The sequence below is a fragment of the Camelus ferus genome, chromosome 30 (genome assembly GCF_009834535.1).
Source record: "Camelus ferus isolate YT-003-E chromosome 30, BCGSAC_Cfer_1.0, whole genome shotgun sequence".
NCBI lineage: Eukaryota > Metazoa > Chordata > Mammalia > Artiodactyla > Camelidae > Camelus > Camelus ferus.
In genome coordinates this window covers 18,998,903-19,016,327 of record NC_045725.1, presented here as the reverse complement: position 1 = coordinate 19,016,327, position 17,425 = coordinate 18,998,903, and the positions used below count along the sequence as shown (strand labels likewise).

The 17,425-nt window shown below is 37.0% G+C and overlaps 1 protein-coding gene across 1 annotated transcript in view; it reads left to right on the top strand.

Moving 5' to 3' along the window:
- Positions 1–17,425, top strand: part of MBD2 (methyl-CpG binding domain protein 2) — a 59,151-nt gene that overhangs the window by 12,748 nt on the left and 28,978 nt on the right. Inside the window, exons 2-3 of the mRNA XM_032470726.1 lie at positions 704–863; positions 14,067–14,204. Coding sequence (XP_032326617.1) covers positions 704–863; positions 14,067–14,204 — 298 coding nt within the window. The remainder of the gene's footprint in view (positions 1–703; positions 864–14,066; positions 14,205–17,425) is intronic.

Genomic DNA, 17,425 nt, shown 5'->3' with positions numbered 1-17,425 from the left:
ACAAGAGGTAAGTTATTCCTGATACACTTCTCTGAGGTGGAGTTAGGCTAACAAAAGTTATGTCAACATTGTACAAACACATTTGCAAATGTTTGCCTTAGTTTTTTCCTTTTGGTAGTTACATTAGGGAGCATTTAAAGATTGTCAAAATTTATTAATTTTAATAATTTTTTTCTATTGTAAATGTTATGAGTTCAAATCAGTCGCCCAAACATTATATGGATTCCAAGTGTGTGTAAGTGTTTTCAACAAAAGTTGTTGACTTCAAAAGAATATGAAGTTCTTTCTGATTACTGTTGGCATTATGTATATTAATACTTACAGAAAAAATAGCATTTTGAAAATCACTTTGGAAAATGTGTAAGATTGAGGACATCTGAAGTGCTCTACTTGCAGTTAGTGTTGGGATTCTGTTAATGATTGCTGAGTGAGTGACCACTGGGATAATCTCTATTAACATCTGTTATGTGTTCCAGGGCTGTACCTAGTGGGCTGTTATGTTAGGTGACACATTATCTCTTTTTATAGGAAGTTAAGAAGTTTCTTTAAAACTTTTAATATTTCTTTGAAAAAAATAAAGGTATGTAAAATTGTCACATGGTAACAATTGGGAACGGAAAGGAAGGCATGAAGGAAAGGTTTATGTAGAGATCTAGGGTAAATATTACTGTCTTTTGTACAATTAACATTATCTTTCTTCTAGTCCAAGTGGTAAGAAGTTCAGAAGCAAACCTCAGTTGGCAAGGTACCTGGGAAATACTGTTGACCTCAGCAGTTTTGACTTCAGAACTGGAAAGATGATGCCTAGTAAATTACAGAAGAACAAACAGAGACTGCGGAATGATCCTCTCAATCAAAATAAGGTTGGTTAATTTATTTATATGAGTGCTATTTCAGAAGCTCTCCAAGTATCTTACATTGCACTGTGTCACTGGAATTTGGGTTGTCTGAATATCCCAGTTTTTTTTTTTTTTTTTCTGCTACTACTACAGAGCATTTTGACTTACAAATCTGATTAATTTTCTGGTAGCTGGCAGTGCTTACAGAGAGAGCCTATGTAAGCTGTGCACAGCTGAAAACAGCATGTCAGTATCTTCCTATGCCAGAATACACCACACATTTGACCCTTTGGGACTATTTACAAAATATTTCTTTGTTGATGTTAATTGTCTCCCCCTTTCTTTTTTTTTCCCTTAAAATAGTTCCTATTGCCCAGAAAGAGGCAAAATTTTATTGTGGCAGGTATCCTTACTTACCACATAGTTTATACTACCTGCTCATTTTCAAGAGTAAGCTTTGAGAAAGAGCATTTTTTATTTTGGCTTTTGGACGGTGTTGAGGACAGTTACTTTAGGAATAATACTCTCATTCTAATACTGTGATTGGAGATTTTGTCATTAGCTCTTTTACGGAGCTGCTTGGTTGGTTATTGTACAGGAATTTGAACTAGCAGCACTTGAATTATGATGCTAACGTAATTGTATTAAAGCACCCAGTATCTCTACAGAAAAAGCCCTTCTCTCCCCTCTAAAACAGCTGATCTTATAGAACCATTTTTTTCTCCCTAAATTTCATAGGTAGATGGGTATGCGTGTTGCCACCGCCATTCTCTCTCACTGACTGTGTGAAATGGCGGAGGGAAAAGTAAAGGCTTTTCTTTCCAGAGTTTGGACTGACGGGACTGTGCGAGCCCCTTGGCAGCACGCGTCCGCCTGCGGAGCCCCGAGGCAGCGTGCAGGGCGGGGGCGTGGCCTGCGTGCTGGCTCCACCGCTTAGCAGCCCGTGTGGTCATGGGCTACTGCATCAACCGCTGATGGCCTCAGATTTCCCATTTGTAAAATTAAGACAATAAAGTCTTTCCTCTAGCAGTGTTGGGAGGAGTAAACAGGGATTTGTATGACATCACCTGCAGGTTCTTTTCCTTTTCCCGATGTAGCTTCCTAAGCACCAGGCTGCCTCCGTGACCGGTGAGGGCGCTGTCTGACCCGAGCTCTCCTCCCCTTTTACTTCTCCTGGAGAACGTGGGGTCTCTGCTTCATATCCCTCTTTGTTCGGAATCTAGCTTCCCAGTTAGTTTACAATAGCTTGGTTTCCAGGAAGTGGTGTGGAGGTAGGAATGCACTGTTCCCTCACGTACTGTGTAGTTACCTGGCATGGTTTCCACAGGAGCATCGCAGGTACCTTGTTTGGAGAGGCGGTGCAGGAGGGGAAGGCTGAAGGTGCCTCTGTATTGCTTATCTGTGGTGTTGCTTTGGGGTGATGGCTACGAAGCTGTTAAGGACACGAGGCAGTGGGAGGAGTCGGGGTGCTCAAGTTAGCACAGTTAGGGACTTGAGTATGTACAGGTGAAGCTGTGTGATTTCACCTTGAAGTCTTTATTCTGGGTTTATTCGACTTCTTAAATGTGCAGAGGAAAATTAAGATTATTTTTCTAAAACTGCCTTTTAAACGCTCTAAACAGTGCTGGGTGTCTTTTGAAGGAGCTTAAATATTTATGAAATGAATGGAATGCTTTCAAACTATCCTATTGTTACCAGAATCATAGTTAAGCTGCACTACTCGTAATAGGAAGATATACTTCCTGACAGTTATGATTCACTAAAACCTGAAACTAACTCGTTTCTTTAGTTTGTATGCACCTTTCTGCTCTAGCTGCGCTGGACCGCTCGCCATCCTGCACCGTGGCATGTGCTTTCAAGATTCTGCTTGCTCATGTGCTGTTTCCTCTGCTTGGAATGTGCTTCCCCCTTCCCCTCCATCTGGTGAACCGCTACTCATCCAAGGCCCAGCTCCATTGTCTCCATGTCTGTGAAGCCTGCTCTGCATTCTCCAGGCAGAACCGGTCCCTTTTCCTGCAGTGCCTCCCTGGTGCTTTGCCGTTGTATTTGTGATTGTTTGTCTGCTTCAGCTAGACTGTGAGCTCCACGAGGGCAGGGCCTGTGTCTTGTTTAGTTTTTTTATGTATAGTCCAAAGCCTAGCGCATGGTAGGTACTTAATAAACATTTGCTTCGTGTTTATTTGGTTTATTATTCACCTCATTCTAGAACTTTATAGTGGTTATATATGTTTATTGAATAAATTAATATACCATACATTATTTTGGAAATGTCTTTTATTATCATTGTTTTCTGAAACTCTATCTGAATTTTTCTGGGCGTGGTCTTATTTGTGCCTCTGATTTTATTTTAGTTAAGTAGTCAGAAAATGGAGTTTTTCATTTTTTTTTAAAGTAAGCTCTCTTTTGGAGTAACATGAACATTGAATATCTCTATAAAGCAGAAAACGTACTTGTGGGTAATTAATAATTATACATATGTGGTAATAGAAGTGAATAGATCCTAGTTCTGATTTGAATATAGAATTGACAGAAATTACCAATGAATTGAGTGTAGAAGATGACACAGAAGACTCAAGTGTGAGCCCTTAGATTTTAGTTAGACTGAGTGACTAGGTAGATTTGATTGCCATTTACTGAGATTGCCTTGGGGAAGAATTTATATGGGTGAATAAAATAAACTCAGCTTTGAATACAGTAAATTCAGCTTTGAGTGTGAGATACTTGTCAAACATCCAAACGGAGATATCATGTGTGCAACTGGTATACTGATGGAGAGGTTTGAGCTGGAAAGTCATTAGCACCTAGGTAGTATTCCAAGTAATGGGACTGGAGATGATTGATAGATAGATCTGGAACCAAGCTCTGAGAAAATCCAATAATTAGAATTTGCTTAGAGTAGAAGGAATCAGCAAAGTGGATTGTGACATGATTGCTGGTAAGGTAGTAGAGACATGGGAGAGGACAATGTTTCAAAAAGGAACGTGGTCTGTTAACTTTGATTGCTGCTGAAAGGTGGATGCAGGAAGACAGGAATTTCCATTGAGTTTGGCAGCATGATGGTTATTAATAACCTTGATAACAGTAGTCTCACTGGGAAGAGAAGCCAGACTGGATTGGGCTGAAAGTGAATGAGAGTTGAAATTGGTCAGCGTGGACAATTCTTTCAATAAATTTTCTTGGCTAAGGAGGAGAGTCACTAGATGGTGGATGAGAGGGTTGCCTATTTGGTTACTCTCCCATCTTAAAGGCTTTGGAAAGGTTAAGAAGAAAGGAGTCTGTAACACAAGTGAAAAAACCACAGAGGTTTAATTAATAATACATCTGCAGTGTACTAACAATGATGGGGACCATGGAGTCTACTGGGTAGGGAGGAATGTGAAAGAGGTTATGGAAGAGTAAGAAAATAGGTCATTCAGTGGATAGGAGATACCAATGGCTTCAAAGAATGCAGTCCTAAGTGAGTTGCAAGGATAAGAAGTAGCAATTGGAGAGTTAGATGCTTGATGGAGATACTGGAGATGGTGCAGTTACTGGTGTTGACAAGCCTGTGCCTATTTTAGGTGGGTGAGATTGGGTGGAAGAGTGGATCAGAAGACTCAGGATGTGGGTGAATTATCTACATGGGTATTGAGGCCCCTAAGAATGAGGACAAGAGCTGAGATGGGGAGGAAGATACAAAACAGAAACTGAAGTCTTTCATGAATGAAGGGGAAGGCAGGGAGGAAGGGTGGAGTACAGTCAGAGGATTGTGAGCTTCAGAGGAGCTCATGTTTCTGAAGAAGCAAAAATGGGAAAATGCGTTGAGAGAAACGAGGAGAGAGAAGGGAAGCTGTACCACTTCTTGGTCCTTAGATAGGTAGTGGTAAGTTAAAAAGAAGAAACCCTCAGAGCCGCTCAGGGTCTTTGTGCTTCTGTGCCGTTGCTCCCAAGGGGAACAAGTTAGAGCAAATGTCTGCAGAAGACAAACTAGGGATGTCCTCTTCGGTCGGAAGGGCAGACCCGTGAATTATTGTTCATCTGAATTTAAAATGGTTGCTTTAAGTGAGAGTGTATTTGTGAGAAGAGCTCTGGGATAGAAGTTTTTTTTTAATTAAAAAAATTTTTTAATTATTTATCTTTTATTGAAGTATGGTCAGTTTACAATGTTATGTTAGTCTGGTGTACAGCATAGTGATTAAGATAATGCATATATATTTGATTGTATTTCATTCCTAAAACAACCTTTGTGTGTACATATACTGCAATATAATTCTAATATTAACCACCTGGAATTAGCTGACTTCACAAATAAAGATCACAGTCCCCGCCCCCCCCCCAAAAAAGAAGAAAAGCCTTTATTTGAGAGAACTTTAGGGGAGATAGGATCTTTGAGGGGCAGCCAAGTTTCAGTAAAGTCCAGAAACTGGAGAGAATGTTTAGAGAAAATATTGAGGTTATAGGAGGGCCTGCTGCCCGGTCATTCAAGAGCATGCAGTGTAAGGACGGGGGTGGGGATGGGTAAGATTAGGGGATTGGTTTTCAAACTTCGGATCATTGAATCAGTGTAATTGTTCAAGACTAGAATTTTTAAGATATGAAATACAATAGGTTAGAAAATAGCGCACACATCCCAATTAGTAAGGGTAAGTATTTTAGATGATTTTTGTGATACTGTATACCCTTGTGTATACCGAGTAATGATGTAAAGTATATATTTCTTCTCTTGGCTGAAGTCGGAAAAGTTTGAGAGCCACTGAACTAGGAGGTAGCTGTACAGAATATTATGGGGATGAGTGCTGGGTGATGACTTATGATCTGGGGGACTTGGCTGTTGTTACGAAGATTGGATGTGGGGTGTGATGGATTAATTTTGATAACTGCTAGAGCAGAGTACACAAGCAGTTGAAATATTACTGTCCTGACTTTTTAGAAAGGAGGTCCGTGTATCTGCTGGATAACTATTGTAAACAAACTTAGAACTTTCTTAGGCAACTCGGACCTGTCTGGAACTCTGAGCTCTGAAAGAACTGGCTGTATTCCTGCCTTGATTCTCAGCCTCTTACATGAGTGATCTGTTACAGGACTGCTCGGCAGAGTGTGGGCTCCTTAAACTCGTTTGCTTACCTCCCTAAGGGGGAAAAGTTTTACTGTTTGGAGCAAGCCGAATTCTCACTGAAGTTTTTAGGATCCAAAATTGATTGGCTGTTTGTCTCCAAGTTAATATCATTCTTACCTGTTAAAGTTTCTGTGTTCAACCAAGCAATCACCTGTCTCATCCCTGTAATTTATCCATTGATGTCCTATTATTTGACCTTACACTTTGTTCCAAGGTTTTAATCTCCATACCAGTCTCCTCAGGTCTGGAAGCACTGTGCTAAATTTAGGTTATTTTCTATATGGATGGAAAGTCGTTACGGCAAGTAAGTTTCAGTGAGATGACTTAAGTTTTCAGATCCGTAACCAAAGAATATTTTTCCTGAATCATAGCTCTCTAACAGCAACATGGCATGTTCCCTGCCAGTGTACATAGTTTGTTTTGATGTCTGAATCTCATGTTGGCTGTCTGCTGAGTTCTAAATTCTTTGCAGTCTTTATTTCCCATTATTTCATGATATAACATCACTATGATTGACAGCGACTTTGCCAAGAGCACCATGTGTAGACTGAGGATTATTTTCCCATGGGATGCTTATGTAGGGCTGGCTGTGTGACTCAGAGGAAGACGCTGCTATGTACCCATCAGCATAACTTAACGTTAAATAGTCATAAATGGAACAAGTCTGAGGATTATTTTACATTGGTAATCTTGAGGTATATGATACAGACGACTATGCTGAATAATTCTGAGATAGACATTGTAGACTACATGGAGTCAATATTTTCCACTTATGTAGCATGTGTATGTTTAAGGCTGAAAATGAGACTATTCAAAGACTGTAAGACAAGGCCTTATGTGTAACAGACATTTTATGCATTTATTCCAAAGAAATTTTTTTTTAGCATATTCCATGTGCTCAGGCAGTATTCCACATTCTGGAAATACAGTAGAGGAAATTTGTGTGTTTGTAAACTTACATTGTAGTGGGATGAGAAACTAATACACAATTTAAATATTAAAGGTACACAGTGAATGAAGTAAGAATGGTTGAGATTGACTAGGGGGCTGCTTTAGGCTGAGTACTCAGGAAAGTTTTCTTTGAGGGTGTGATTTTTAGGCCCAGATCTGAATGAGAAGGAGTCAGCTGTACAAAAACCAGAAGGAAAAGGGAATAGTGCAAAATCCTTTGAGGCAGGATGCATTTAACATATGAAGGTAGAAAGCAAGCCACAGTGACTGGAGGTTAGTGAAAGTTCAATGAATGAATAAAGGAAGAAAGGGTAAGCTGTAGCAAGAGACAGTAGGACTATAGGTGACCTTTGAACAAAACGTTTGAACCTCACGCCTCCACTTACATGTGCATTTTTTCAATAGCAAATATCGCAGTGCTACACAATCAAGGGTTGATTGAATCTGTGAATGCAGAACCATGGATCCAGAGGGCTGACTATAAGTTATGTGTGGATTTTCAGTTGTGGGGAGGGTCGATGCCCCAAACCTTCATGTTGTTCAAGGGTCGACTGTATTTAGTGTTCTCTTGTCCGAAGAACTTCTAATTTTCGCATATGCAGAAATAACCTTAGTAAATAAATAAAGGGCATTTATTTCCCTTCTGCTAATAAATGAAGATAATAAGCAAGTTGTTATCACCTAACAATGCTTTCATTCTTCGGCTAATTTGAGCTAGGTATTTAGATACGGATTTGGATAAAATTGCTAGAAAGCAAAAAGCAAACAGAACTTTATAGTCCGTTCAGTATGAGAGTAGATTTAGCACATTGTAAGTTAGTGTTTCAGATGTATCCAAGTGCAATAGATAGACCTTTTGAGACGGTCTGGGCTTGGCTTTTGTGCTACAAATGAAGGTAGATTTGGGGACGTAGTTCCCCACGGTACAGCTTTGGCAGGATTTATTTTGGATGCCTGGGTTTCTGTTGGCGATTGAGTCAGTTTCACCAAGTTCTGTTAAGTCCTGAAGAGTTACTTGACTCTGTAGACTCTAGGTCAGCTAGAGAATTAAGCCCTATAGAAACCAGTTTGTGTGACTTTCTACAATTCTAAGGGTGTGTACTCAGCTAGTGCCAACTCAGACATAAAGGAGATAATTAATTCCAGACACAGGTGCCTTAGTTTGAGTAGAGCTGCTCTAGCCATCTGTTTGAAACTCCTTAGTATCTTTTCCCATCAGTCCTTTTATGACCTTATAGTAACTAAAGCTCTCAGAAGTAATTTTTTTAAACAAAACTCTTCAAAACTTACTTTCAATGATGAATTTCAGTCCTATACCTCTTCAATTAATTGCAAGTATATATCCTTTTTTAATGAGCTCAAAGTGTAGTCCACCCATTTTATTACTTTTTAAAATATGATCCCATTGATCTCCTTAAAAAAAAAAAAAAGAACTTGTTCCTCACTTAGGATACTATATGAAGTGGATTTTCAGTATAAAATCATAGATCCCAGATGTATTTTTCTTTACTTTTTGCAGAAACCTATGAAGGTTGCACCACCTTGTGAATATACTAAAATCCGCTGAACCGTGTAGTTTAAAGTGGTGAATTGTGCGGTGTGTGAATTATATCTCAAAAACTGAAGGACTATAAAGCACTTTGCATTGTTGGCTTTTGATTTTTATGGAAAGGCATTAGCTGTCAGCTACTGTGTATCCTGGAGCAAATCTGAAATTACTTTTTTGAAGATAATCTTGGTTCAACCTAAAGATACCACTTAGGCTCGCCTTTTTGTGAAACGGGATGGCTTTCCTTCCGAGAAAGCTTAGTAAGTTACATTTGTAAGTGTTAATAGCATCTTGAATAACAGGTTAATGCTGAACTTAATAGAAACAGCTGCTGTTTATTCAGAATTTGTGTGTCAACATAACTGTAAGCTATAACCCTATTTTGTTAATTGTTGTCTTCCCCTGACCCTGACAATGTAAGCTCCGAGGTGGGGGCTTTGGTGTTTTGTAAATGACTCTGTTCCCAGCATGCACTCACAGATGGTAAGCTCTCAATATTTGTTCAAGACTGAATGGAAGCTGCACCAGCGGTAGCATCTTACATGCATGATCTCGTTTGATCTTTGTAAGAGTCTTGTAAACAAGTTACTGTTATTATCTTCATTTATGGATGAGGAAAGTGGCCTTAGAAAAATAAAGACTTCTCAAATCGGGGCATGAATATCTCTTGGGGGTATGCAAAGCCACAGAATTAAAATGGTACTTGAATGATACTTGGAAGTGTCAGTTTTATTTGAACATTTTTGGGTAGGAAGAGCAGCATTTTTACATGACAACAAACAGGACTAATTTTAAAAATTAAATGCAGAATTTGCATGAATTTTAAGGGTAAAATGAATCCTCAAGACTCTTGTCATAGTATATGTACAATTGTGAGCTATTTACTGAATATACTGTATTTTAACACCAGGCTAAGAAAAGTGGTATTTAGAATATATAGTTTAAGTTCCTGCTGTTCAAACTTTGCCACGTGAAAGGCTTTACATGGTATCACAGCATGGGTAGTTTTAAAGGGGTTGTTTCTATGTCCTTCCTTCTGAGAATGTATCTAAGACAGAGGTACAGGTTCTTCCCCCCATCAGCTCCCCTTTCATAGTCAGCTTTCTCCCATTTTACAGAAGAATAGCACACCTCTCGCTTGTTCGTGGTTTTACTGTGGTATGGAATGTTTGATCTCCAATAAAGGAACAGTTTGAAATGTTGGTGATGACACTGACAAAATGGATGACTTGGTAACAGTCAAGTCTTTCTGCTAATACAGTTCTTCGCCTGCAGTAAAATTTATTAAGCGTTAATGTAGATGTTGATTATTAAAATTTTTTGATGGTTCACTATGTGATATTTTAACATAGTACTCAAAAGAAGGCCAAAGAATTAAGTGACAGACTAAAATTCCTTCATTTTCTCATTTATGTGAACAAGGTTTCTCGGTGTTAACATAAAAAAAATGAAGAATAGGAACAGAATTGATATTAAATCTTGTCCCATTCTAGCAGATAGTAATACTCATCCAAGGCCATGGAGTTCATTTTTTAAATAAACAATTATTTTATATGTATGTATATATATAATTTTTATAGACTGTGTTCAATAATTATTTATTAAAATGTGTAATTTACCATTTTTTGTCAATTATATACTATTAATTGTAATAAACCAGAAGTCACTTATTTATTTTTTAATCACTAAGCTTTGTGGTCACAGAAAGTTAAATAACTACGATAATAAATGATTAATTAAACATTTTCAAGTATAAAATAGGAAATAATTCTGGAAATGGAATATTAGTCCAAAGAGAAAAAGGAGTGAAATAAAATGAATTATTGTTGAAGAGTTTGTTCCTTTATACATGGTTGATGGTGGGTATATTTAGATTCTGTTAGACACACTGTAACATGATATAATAATTTATTATTGAAGTGTCAGTATTTAAAATATCTGGTAAATGCATCCTTTGCAACTCTTTAAAATATGGAATATTCTTGATGGCAAGTTTACAATGTAGGGCGGATATATGAATATATATGTTTTTTGATTTTAGTGGGTAGGAATGAAACAGTATTTGAAAACTACTGGTTGATGACACATGCTCTTCACCCACCTCTTTAGTCACCCTCTTTGCTAGCCTTACTCAGGTTGGGTCACTGAAAGTCTGCACGATCATCAGACCACACTGGTTCAGTCATTTTCATCTTCACTGAGTTGTCCTTTAAATATGTTCTCAGCTTTTATGGAAGGTCACTGGAAGAAGAAACAGCACTTGGAAGTCTGCTTAATATTTGTTGTGATGTTAAGTGTCTTTAACTTTTTTTCCCCTAGATTTAATACCAGAACTGTTTTTGTTTTTCTCATTAACTGGTATGCTTCCTCCTTTCTGACTGTGGTATCTGTATAATTTAATGTTTCTCTTTTCACCCACACCCCTAGAAAGTTCACATCTACATTTGATGCTCAGCTCTAGTATCCGTCACTATTAACCTTTGGCAAGGAAATTTGTTTTCTCCTCGTCCTTGATTTTTAACAATTTTTAAATTAATTTTTATTGCATATTTGGCCTTTGTGAGTTTCAAAGCATCTTCTCAGATATTAATTGGAAAGAGATGAAGTAAAAACTTACAAAATAAAAAAAGATTTATTTTTGTTCATCCCAGGGGAATAGAATAAACCCTCAAAAATTATTTGAGTTACTTGAATACTTCCTGCTTAATATACACATTATTATAAAATACATTAAACTTTGATTTGAACAGCCTGTATACTGAGATTCATCAAAGTTTGGAAAATTTTAGTTCTAATATTAGAATGTGTGTGTTTGTCAGTTTAATTTTATAAGGAACTTCTGTTTCACTTTTTTTTTTAATATTAAAGGGAAGATTTCAGGTATCTGAATAGCTTTAATCTTGTCCCATAAAGTATTTGCTTTGTAACTCCTAAGTTTATGGCAGATGGGTGGTTATTTAGAAAAACTCAGACAGCAACGGGGCATGAAGGACTCTGACAGTGTTCAAGGAAGAGCAGTAATAAAATTTACTGTTTTTCTAACAGTTTCTGGGAAAACCAGTTAGTCCAGCTTTTCAGATTACGTGACACTGTTGTAGAACACAAAGTTAATTAGTACAAAAATTCTGTCTGTGTTCAGAGCTTTCAGTCAGTTAAAAGGAGAAAAAAATAATAAATACCAAATAAGATCAAGAGAAGAGCCATGCAGCACACTCTTGAGTAATCTCATTCCATGACACTGGGAAATGAACTGTTTCATCGTCAGACAGTGGAAGCGAATGGTATATTTTAAATAGTTTTAGCCAGCTTTTTCTTCAAACTTTTAATTTATTGCAGCACAAACATAAGTTAATGGGAAAAAAAAGACCAATCTTACCATTGTGGCACCAGTAGTTTTACATGTTCCATGCTTGTTCCTAGTCTGCGTGGATTCAGGATTTTATAGTTTAGAATCGTTTAGACTAGTCTTTGCTGCTGCCAGTCATCCTCAGTAACACTGAGAATCTTAACAGGCTCGACTGTGTGTGCTCAGACAGTCACTATATACTTCTTTGTCTACTGGTACCATCTTTGTTCTAATACCAGCACAGTACATTGCTCTTTATTAAAGACCAAAAACACTAAAAACTAAATAAGGTATTGTTAGTGATAGGTACTAATTATAACTAATTATGACAGAAGTTCTTCGTAAGCATTTATATATCAAGCTTCTTTAGGATTGAATATTGACTATTTTATAGGTTGAGTGGCTTCACTTAGGGCCTCAGGATAATCTAGATGTTATAAATCAGGGTGGTCCAAACCCTCTGCACATCACAGAACTACCAGGAGAGCTTTAAAAAAAAAATTCTTGGGTCCCACACTTTTTAGAGATGGCATCCTAAGTGGTTACTCAGCAGCCTGTCGGCCAAGTGTGCCTACCTCTAAATCAAATTTATTTGGGAAAACCATAAAGATAAAGTGAAATGCCTGAAATAGCATTATTTATTTATGATGAATACATCTCTTAAAGGTAAGCACGTACATTGTGAGAAAACTGAGTGAGAGAAAAGAATGAGAAGCATGACCAGTACGCACAGCGAGGAGGAGTGTGTGGGGGTGGGTTGGGGGTGGGGTGGAGGCACATTTACCAGTGAGTCCAAATAATACTGTAATTCTAATAAGGGTCGGATTAATTTATTGTGGTCCTTACCTTTCTAGTCATCCTACTATTCTTTAAGCACATTTCACAATCTTGATACCCAAAGGGCTCAGACAGTTACCACAAATGTGAGTTGTGGACTTTTGCAAAAGGAGAACCCTTACCACCTCTAGTGGGCAGCCACCACTTGTCAGTCATGGCCTGTGTGGGCTGAGTCAGGCCAGTATTTCTAGATCTTTGGGTTTTTAAGTGAAGCTAGAGTTCTGGATTTTACGTGAATTTTATTTGTAGATGTTGGCTTAATTTATTAAAGACACTACAAAACGAAACAAAAGGCATCTATAGGTTAGGCCTGGTTTCCCTGCCACCAGTGTGCAATCTTTGTCTGAGGGCAGTGGCGGTCCAGGTGTGGTCCCTGGACCTGCAGCAGCACCTGGGCCGTAAGGGAAATGCACATTCCCAGGCCCCACCTCAGACCTCCTGAGTCGGAACTTCTGGGCGTGCGGCCCAGCAGTCTGTGTTAATAAGCCCTCTGGGTGACGCTGGTGCATAGTGAAGTTGGAGAACCACTGTTTTGGAGTCTGGAAGTTGATATAATTTTTGTCTGGAGATGTAAAGATAAAGCTCATTGAATATCCTGTAGATTTAGCAAGTATATTTCTATACTAAAACTATGATAGATATATCTCTCAGGTATACATGATCTTTAATATTTTTTGCCAAAATCAGAATACACAATGATTAAATCACATTTTGTCCTTTTTCTTTCTCCAGCACCCTGCCCCACTGTTGGAGTATTTTAAATGAACTTAGCAATTCTGTGCCACCGTTTGTTTTCACTGGAACACATCTTAACATTTTTTTACTAGCCAATTAAAAGAGGATAAGTCTGTTGTTTGACTTTCTGAAACTTCCATGTTAAGTTTCTATTTGAAAAGTTTTAAGTGTGCGATAGGATATAAAAAATGAATCTTCCTCCTTATATTGTTCTAAATTGAGTTCTGCTTGCGAGAATTAGAAGAACCATTTCTAATTATCTTTTTTTACACAGGAGAAGATTAACTTATGTGGTTTTATGTAAGCCTGACCCCCTGACAGCTGTTTATATTTTAATGACCACGTGTACCATTATTTTCCTACATTCTCAGAGTGTAGAAATGATTGTTGTCCTGCAAGCCCCCCATCTCTTTTGTATAACCCAACCTTAAACATATTTGTTCATTTCTAAGTCCCTAGTATCTTGCTAATCAAATTAATTATGAATTTTATATAGAGAATTTTCTTACATTTAAAAGTATACAAAAAGCTTTTTATGAGAAAACTTCACGTAAGTCTTACATAATAACATGCTTAAGATGCACTTTACAGTTTTAAAATGATGAGATTGAGAAGTTTGGGACAATCTAATTTAAAGTAGTGGATATAGAATTAATAGTTCATTTAATTATATTTATATATAATGTTTATTAATTAAAACACTTATGTCCACAGGGTAAACCAGACTTGAATACAACATTGCCAATTAGACAAACAGCATCAATTTTCAAACAACCAGTAACCAAAGTCACAAATCATCCTAATAATAAAGTGAAATCAGATCCACAACGAATGAATGAACAGCCACGTCAGGTAAGGATCTAATTGGTTCTCCATTCTTATTTTTCAGAAGATTCTGGTATTTTTACCAGACATAGTTCAAGTATACTCTGGTTAAAATGGAATATATTTGGAAAGAAAATTGTTTTATATTCTAGGCTATTACACGAATGCTGGAGAATAACTCTAATATGACATTTAGGTAAAATGTTTTAAGAAAAAAATAAGTTAATTAGAAATAAATCTAAATTTAGCATTAAGGACATTTGTATGCTTTTGTGTGGTAATGTACATCAGACTTGGTTCTGCTAATCTTAGTCTTTTATAAAGATTATCTTTCCAGGGGTAATATTTCCTAAGGGGATGAAGCATGCAGTTTGTGTTGCTTAGTTTAAAAATATATTCTATTATTTGGAAACTACTTTTTGTCCTGATTTCTTATTACATGAAAGCGGTCCCTCCCCTTTTGAAAAACAGAATTAAATAAACTTTGGTTAATATGGTATATTGTCCTGTGACTTCCATTTTTGTATAAATTGCATTTATTTTTCTCTTTCTTTATTGCTTCAAGCTGTATTCCACCAGAATCTTTTCTTAGAAAAAAAGTTTTATCTGAAAGGCCTCCCTGCTGCTTAATAATGCCTCAGAGCCAGGAGAGGGAGACTTGACAAAATGCTTAAACTTTCCAAGTAACCTTGCTTATTCACTCCCTAATTGTGGTCAAAAGATTAGGTACGTCATGAAATTTTAGTAGCAATTGGGGTGAGGGAGTGGAGGGAGAAACATCTGTGCATTTTTTTCTCTCCTTTCTCTGCCTCCTCCCACATAAGGGTCAGAAACGCTGATTTACCTACGACAATTACCTTTTGCTCTCGTATTCCCCTTTTAGATGGCTCACTCCACCTTTTCATTTGAATTTTGTTTTTCACTAGTCCCTCAAGTGTCTCATCTCCAGACTTCATAAAGGATTGGGCCAAAACTTTCAGACAGTTGCTCTAAAAGAAACTACATAAAGAAATTCAGTTCCCACATCCTCTGTAGTGTTTTTTCCTCTTCAGGTGAGCCAGGAAAACAGAAGATATTTGGAGCCACATTGGATCAGCATCTTGCTATAGATGTCTCAAGATTTGAAGTTCTAAACTTGCTTTACTGTTGGTCCCCAAGAGATTCAACAGGGGCCATGTAAGTGTATCACATCCAATATAAAAGATGCGTACCTGCATGTGCCTTTAGGCTCTTGTCACCACTTAGGTTTTCTTTGGGCCATTCAGCTTCCTGTACCAGGCTTTTCCCTTCTGTTTTACTACTGCACCCAGCGACAGTCACCAAACCGCAGTAGTTGCAGTGTATTCATGAAGGCAGGGAAGGAATTCTGCCATTCTGAACTTTGCCCACCTTGATAAAGCCATTCCCTGATTGTATTCTTTCTCAGATACTGTCTAAAGTCTTGCACATCTTGTCCTTTGGCTTTTTGGTGATTGTAAAATCGTTTCCTTGTAAAGATTTTTATTAATTGAAAAATTTGGAAGTGTGTAATTGGGTAAGACAGTTTGCTTCAAAAAGCCCAAAAGATAAAGAAAGTAGAATAACTAATAATATTAGTTCTGGACTGAAAATCTGAGTTGTCTTATTGAGAACAGATAGTGTTTAGCAGATTTTATCCTCATCATTACCTTGCCAAATCATTCTCAATACAGTCTGTAAACAAATATTTTGGTTAAAGGCCAACCGAGTAGCAAATTATGGTCATTTTGTCAGTAATTTGTTTTCTGCACCTAACTTCAGTCACAAATTTTGAAAACTGCAGTAATTATATTTACTGGGCATTTATCTGGCTATAAAGATATTGGTAACCTAGATTTTTAAACTGAAGTAATCAGATTTGTCGCTCCTTATTCTTTGGTGTGTTGATTAGTTTTAAGTTTTCCTTCTTTAATTAAGGTTTCTGAGATTGTCCTCAAATGAAAAGAATATGTCAAAAATGCAAAATCATCCCCTTTGCCCTCGCCCCTCCAAAAATCCACTTACGTCATTTCAGCCAAGATCTTCTGAGGGTTTTATCTTTTAGCTTTCATAGACAGGGAGTGTTAAAATTATTTAGGAGATTACTTCTCCAAATGTTTGGACTGTTTTTCACATTATCCTCTTGTTGCCTGACAGTTTTTGCTGGATGTTTTTGATTATAAAAAGACATTAGTTGTCTCTCCCTCTTCTTTATCTTGAACATAAGAATCGAAATAATATTTGATTACTGTCTCACTAATAGGATTTCAAAATATAGGGCTGTGCATTGGGTAAACATATGAAAATAGTAAGGAGACATCTTTTGTATTAAGTGTTTTTAAAACCGTGATCTGTCATCCTGACTATTTCAGTTTAGATTCAGGTTTTTTAGTAAAGGAAAGATACTGATTTTAATTATATTCTGACATACATATGGCAGATGACTGCCATTGAGCTATTGTTGAGGAAATAGTTGGCAAAACATACATAGGGAAAATGATTTTTTCCAATTTTGGTGTATTTGGCATAGCTGTTTTGAACTAGATTGGTAATATAAATTGCCAAATTTTTGACTTGGAGAAGTTATTTTGATCACAAGATTAAATTAACTAGACAATGAGTTTTCTATTTTTGAGGTTCCTGCATATATAAATATTTTTATCTTAACTGTATCACATCCTTTTAATAAGATATTTCAAGCTAATGGTATTTTAATTCCTTTTGGAATGTTAAAGATTGAGACCTAGAACTAGGATTTGATTTTTGGATCTTTTACCTTGAATAGGTTTGAAGTTATTAGTCTAGATGTGAGGCAACTGTAGAAATTAAAAATTCTGCTTTTATATAACAAACATCCTATGCTTAGGTCTGTCTACATGGCAGTCTAATTTGAATTCTGTAAAATATATAAATTATGAATTTCTGATCTATCCACTCCCTGAAAATGCCTTAGCTTTAAAAGTGCAATCAAGGATATATAAATAACTGTGCATTAAACAGAATTCAGCAGTGATTTCTGCCTATAATTAAAATTATAAGATAGAAATGACATTTGAAATACCTGGTTATGATAGGATAAGTAGCCAGCCTGTTTTATATATACTATCAGCATAGTTAGTAAGTACTTGTCTTTTCATTAGATTAAAAAGAAATCTGGAGTGCGCTGGAGGGAACTCTACCAGCTATAAGACTCTTATCCCAAACAGTAAGATCATTAAAAGATCCTTATTTGGCCAGGAGTGTAAAATACT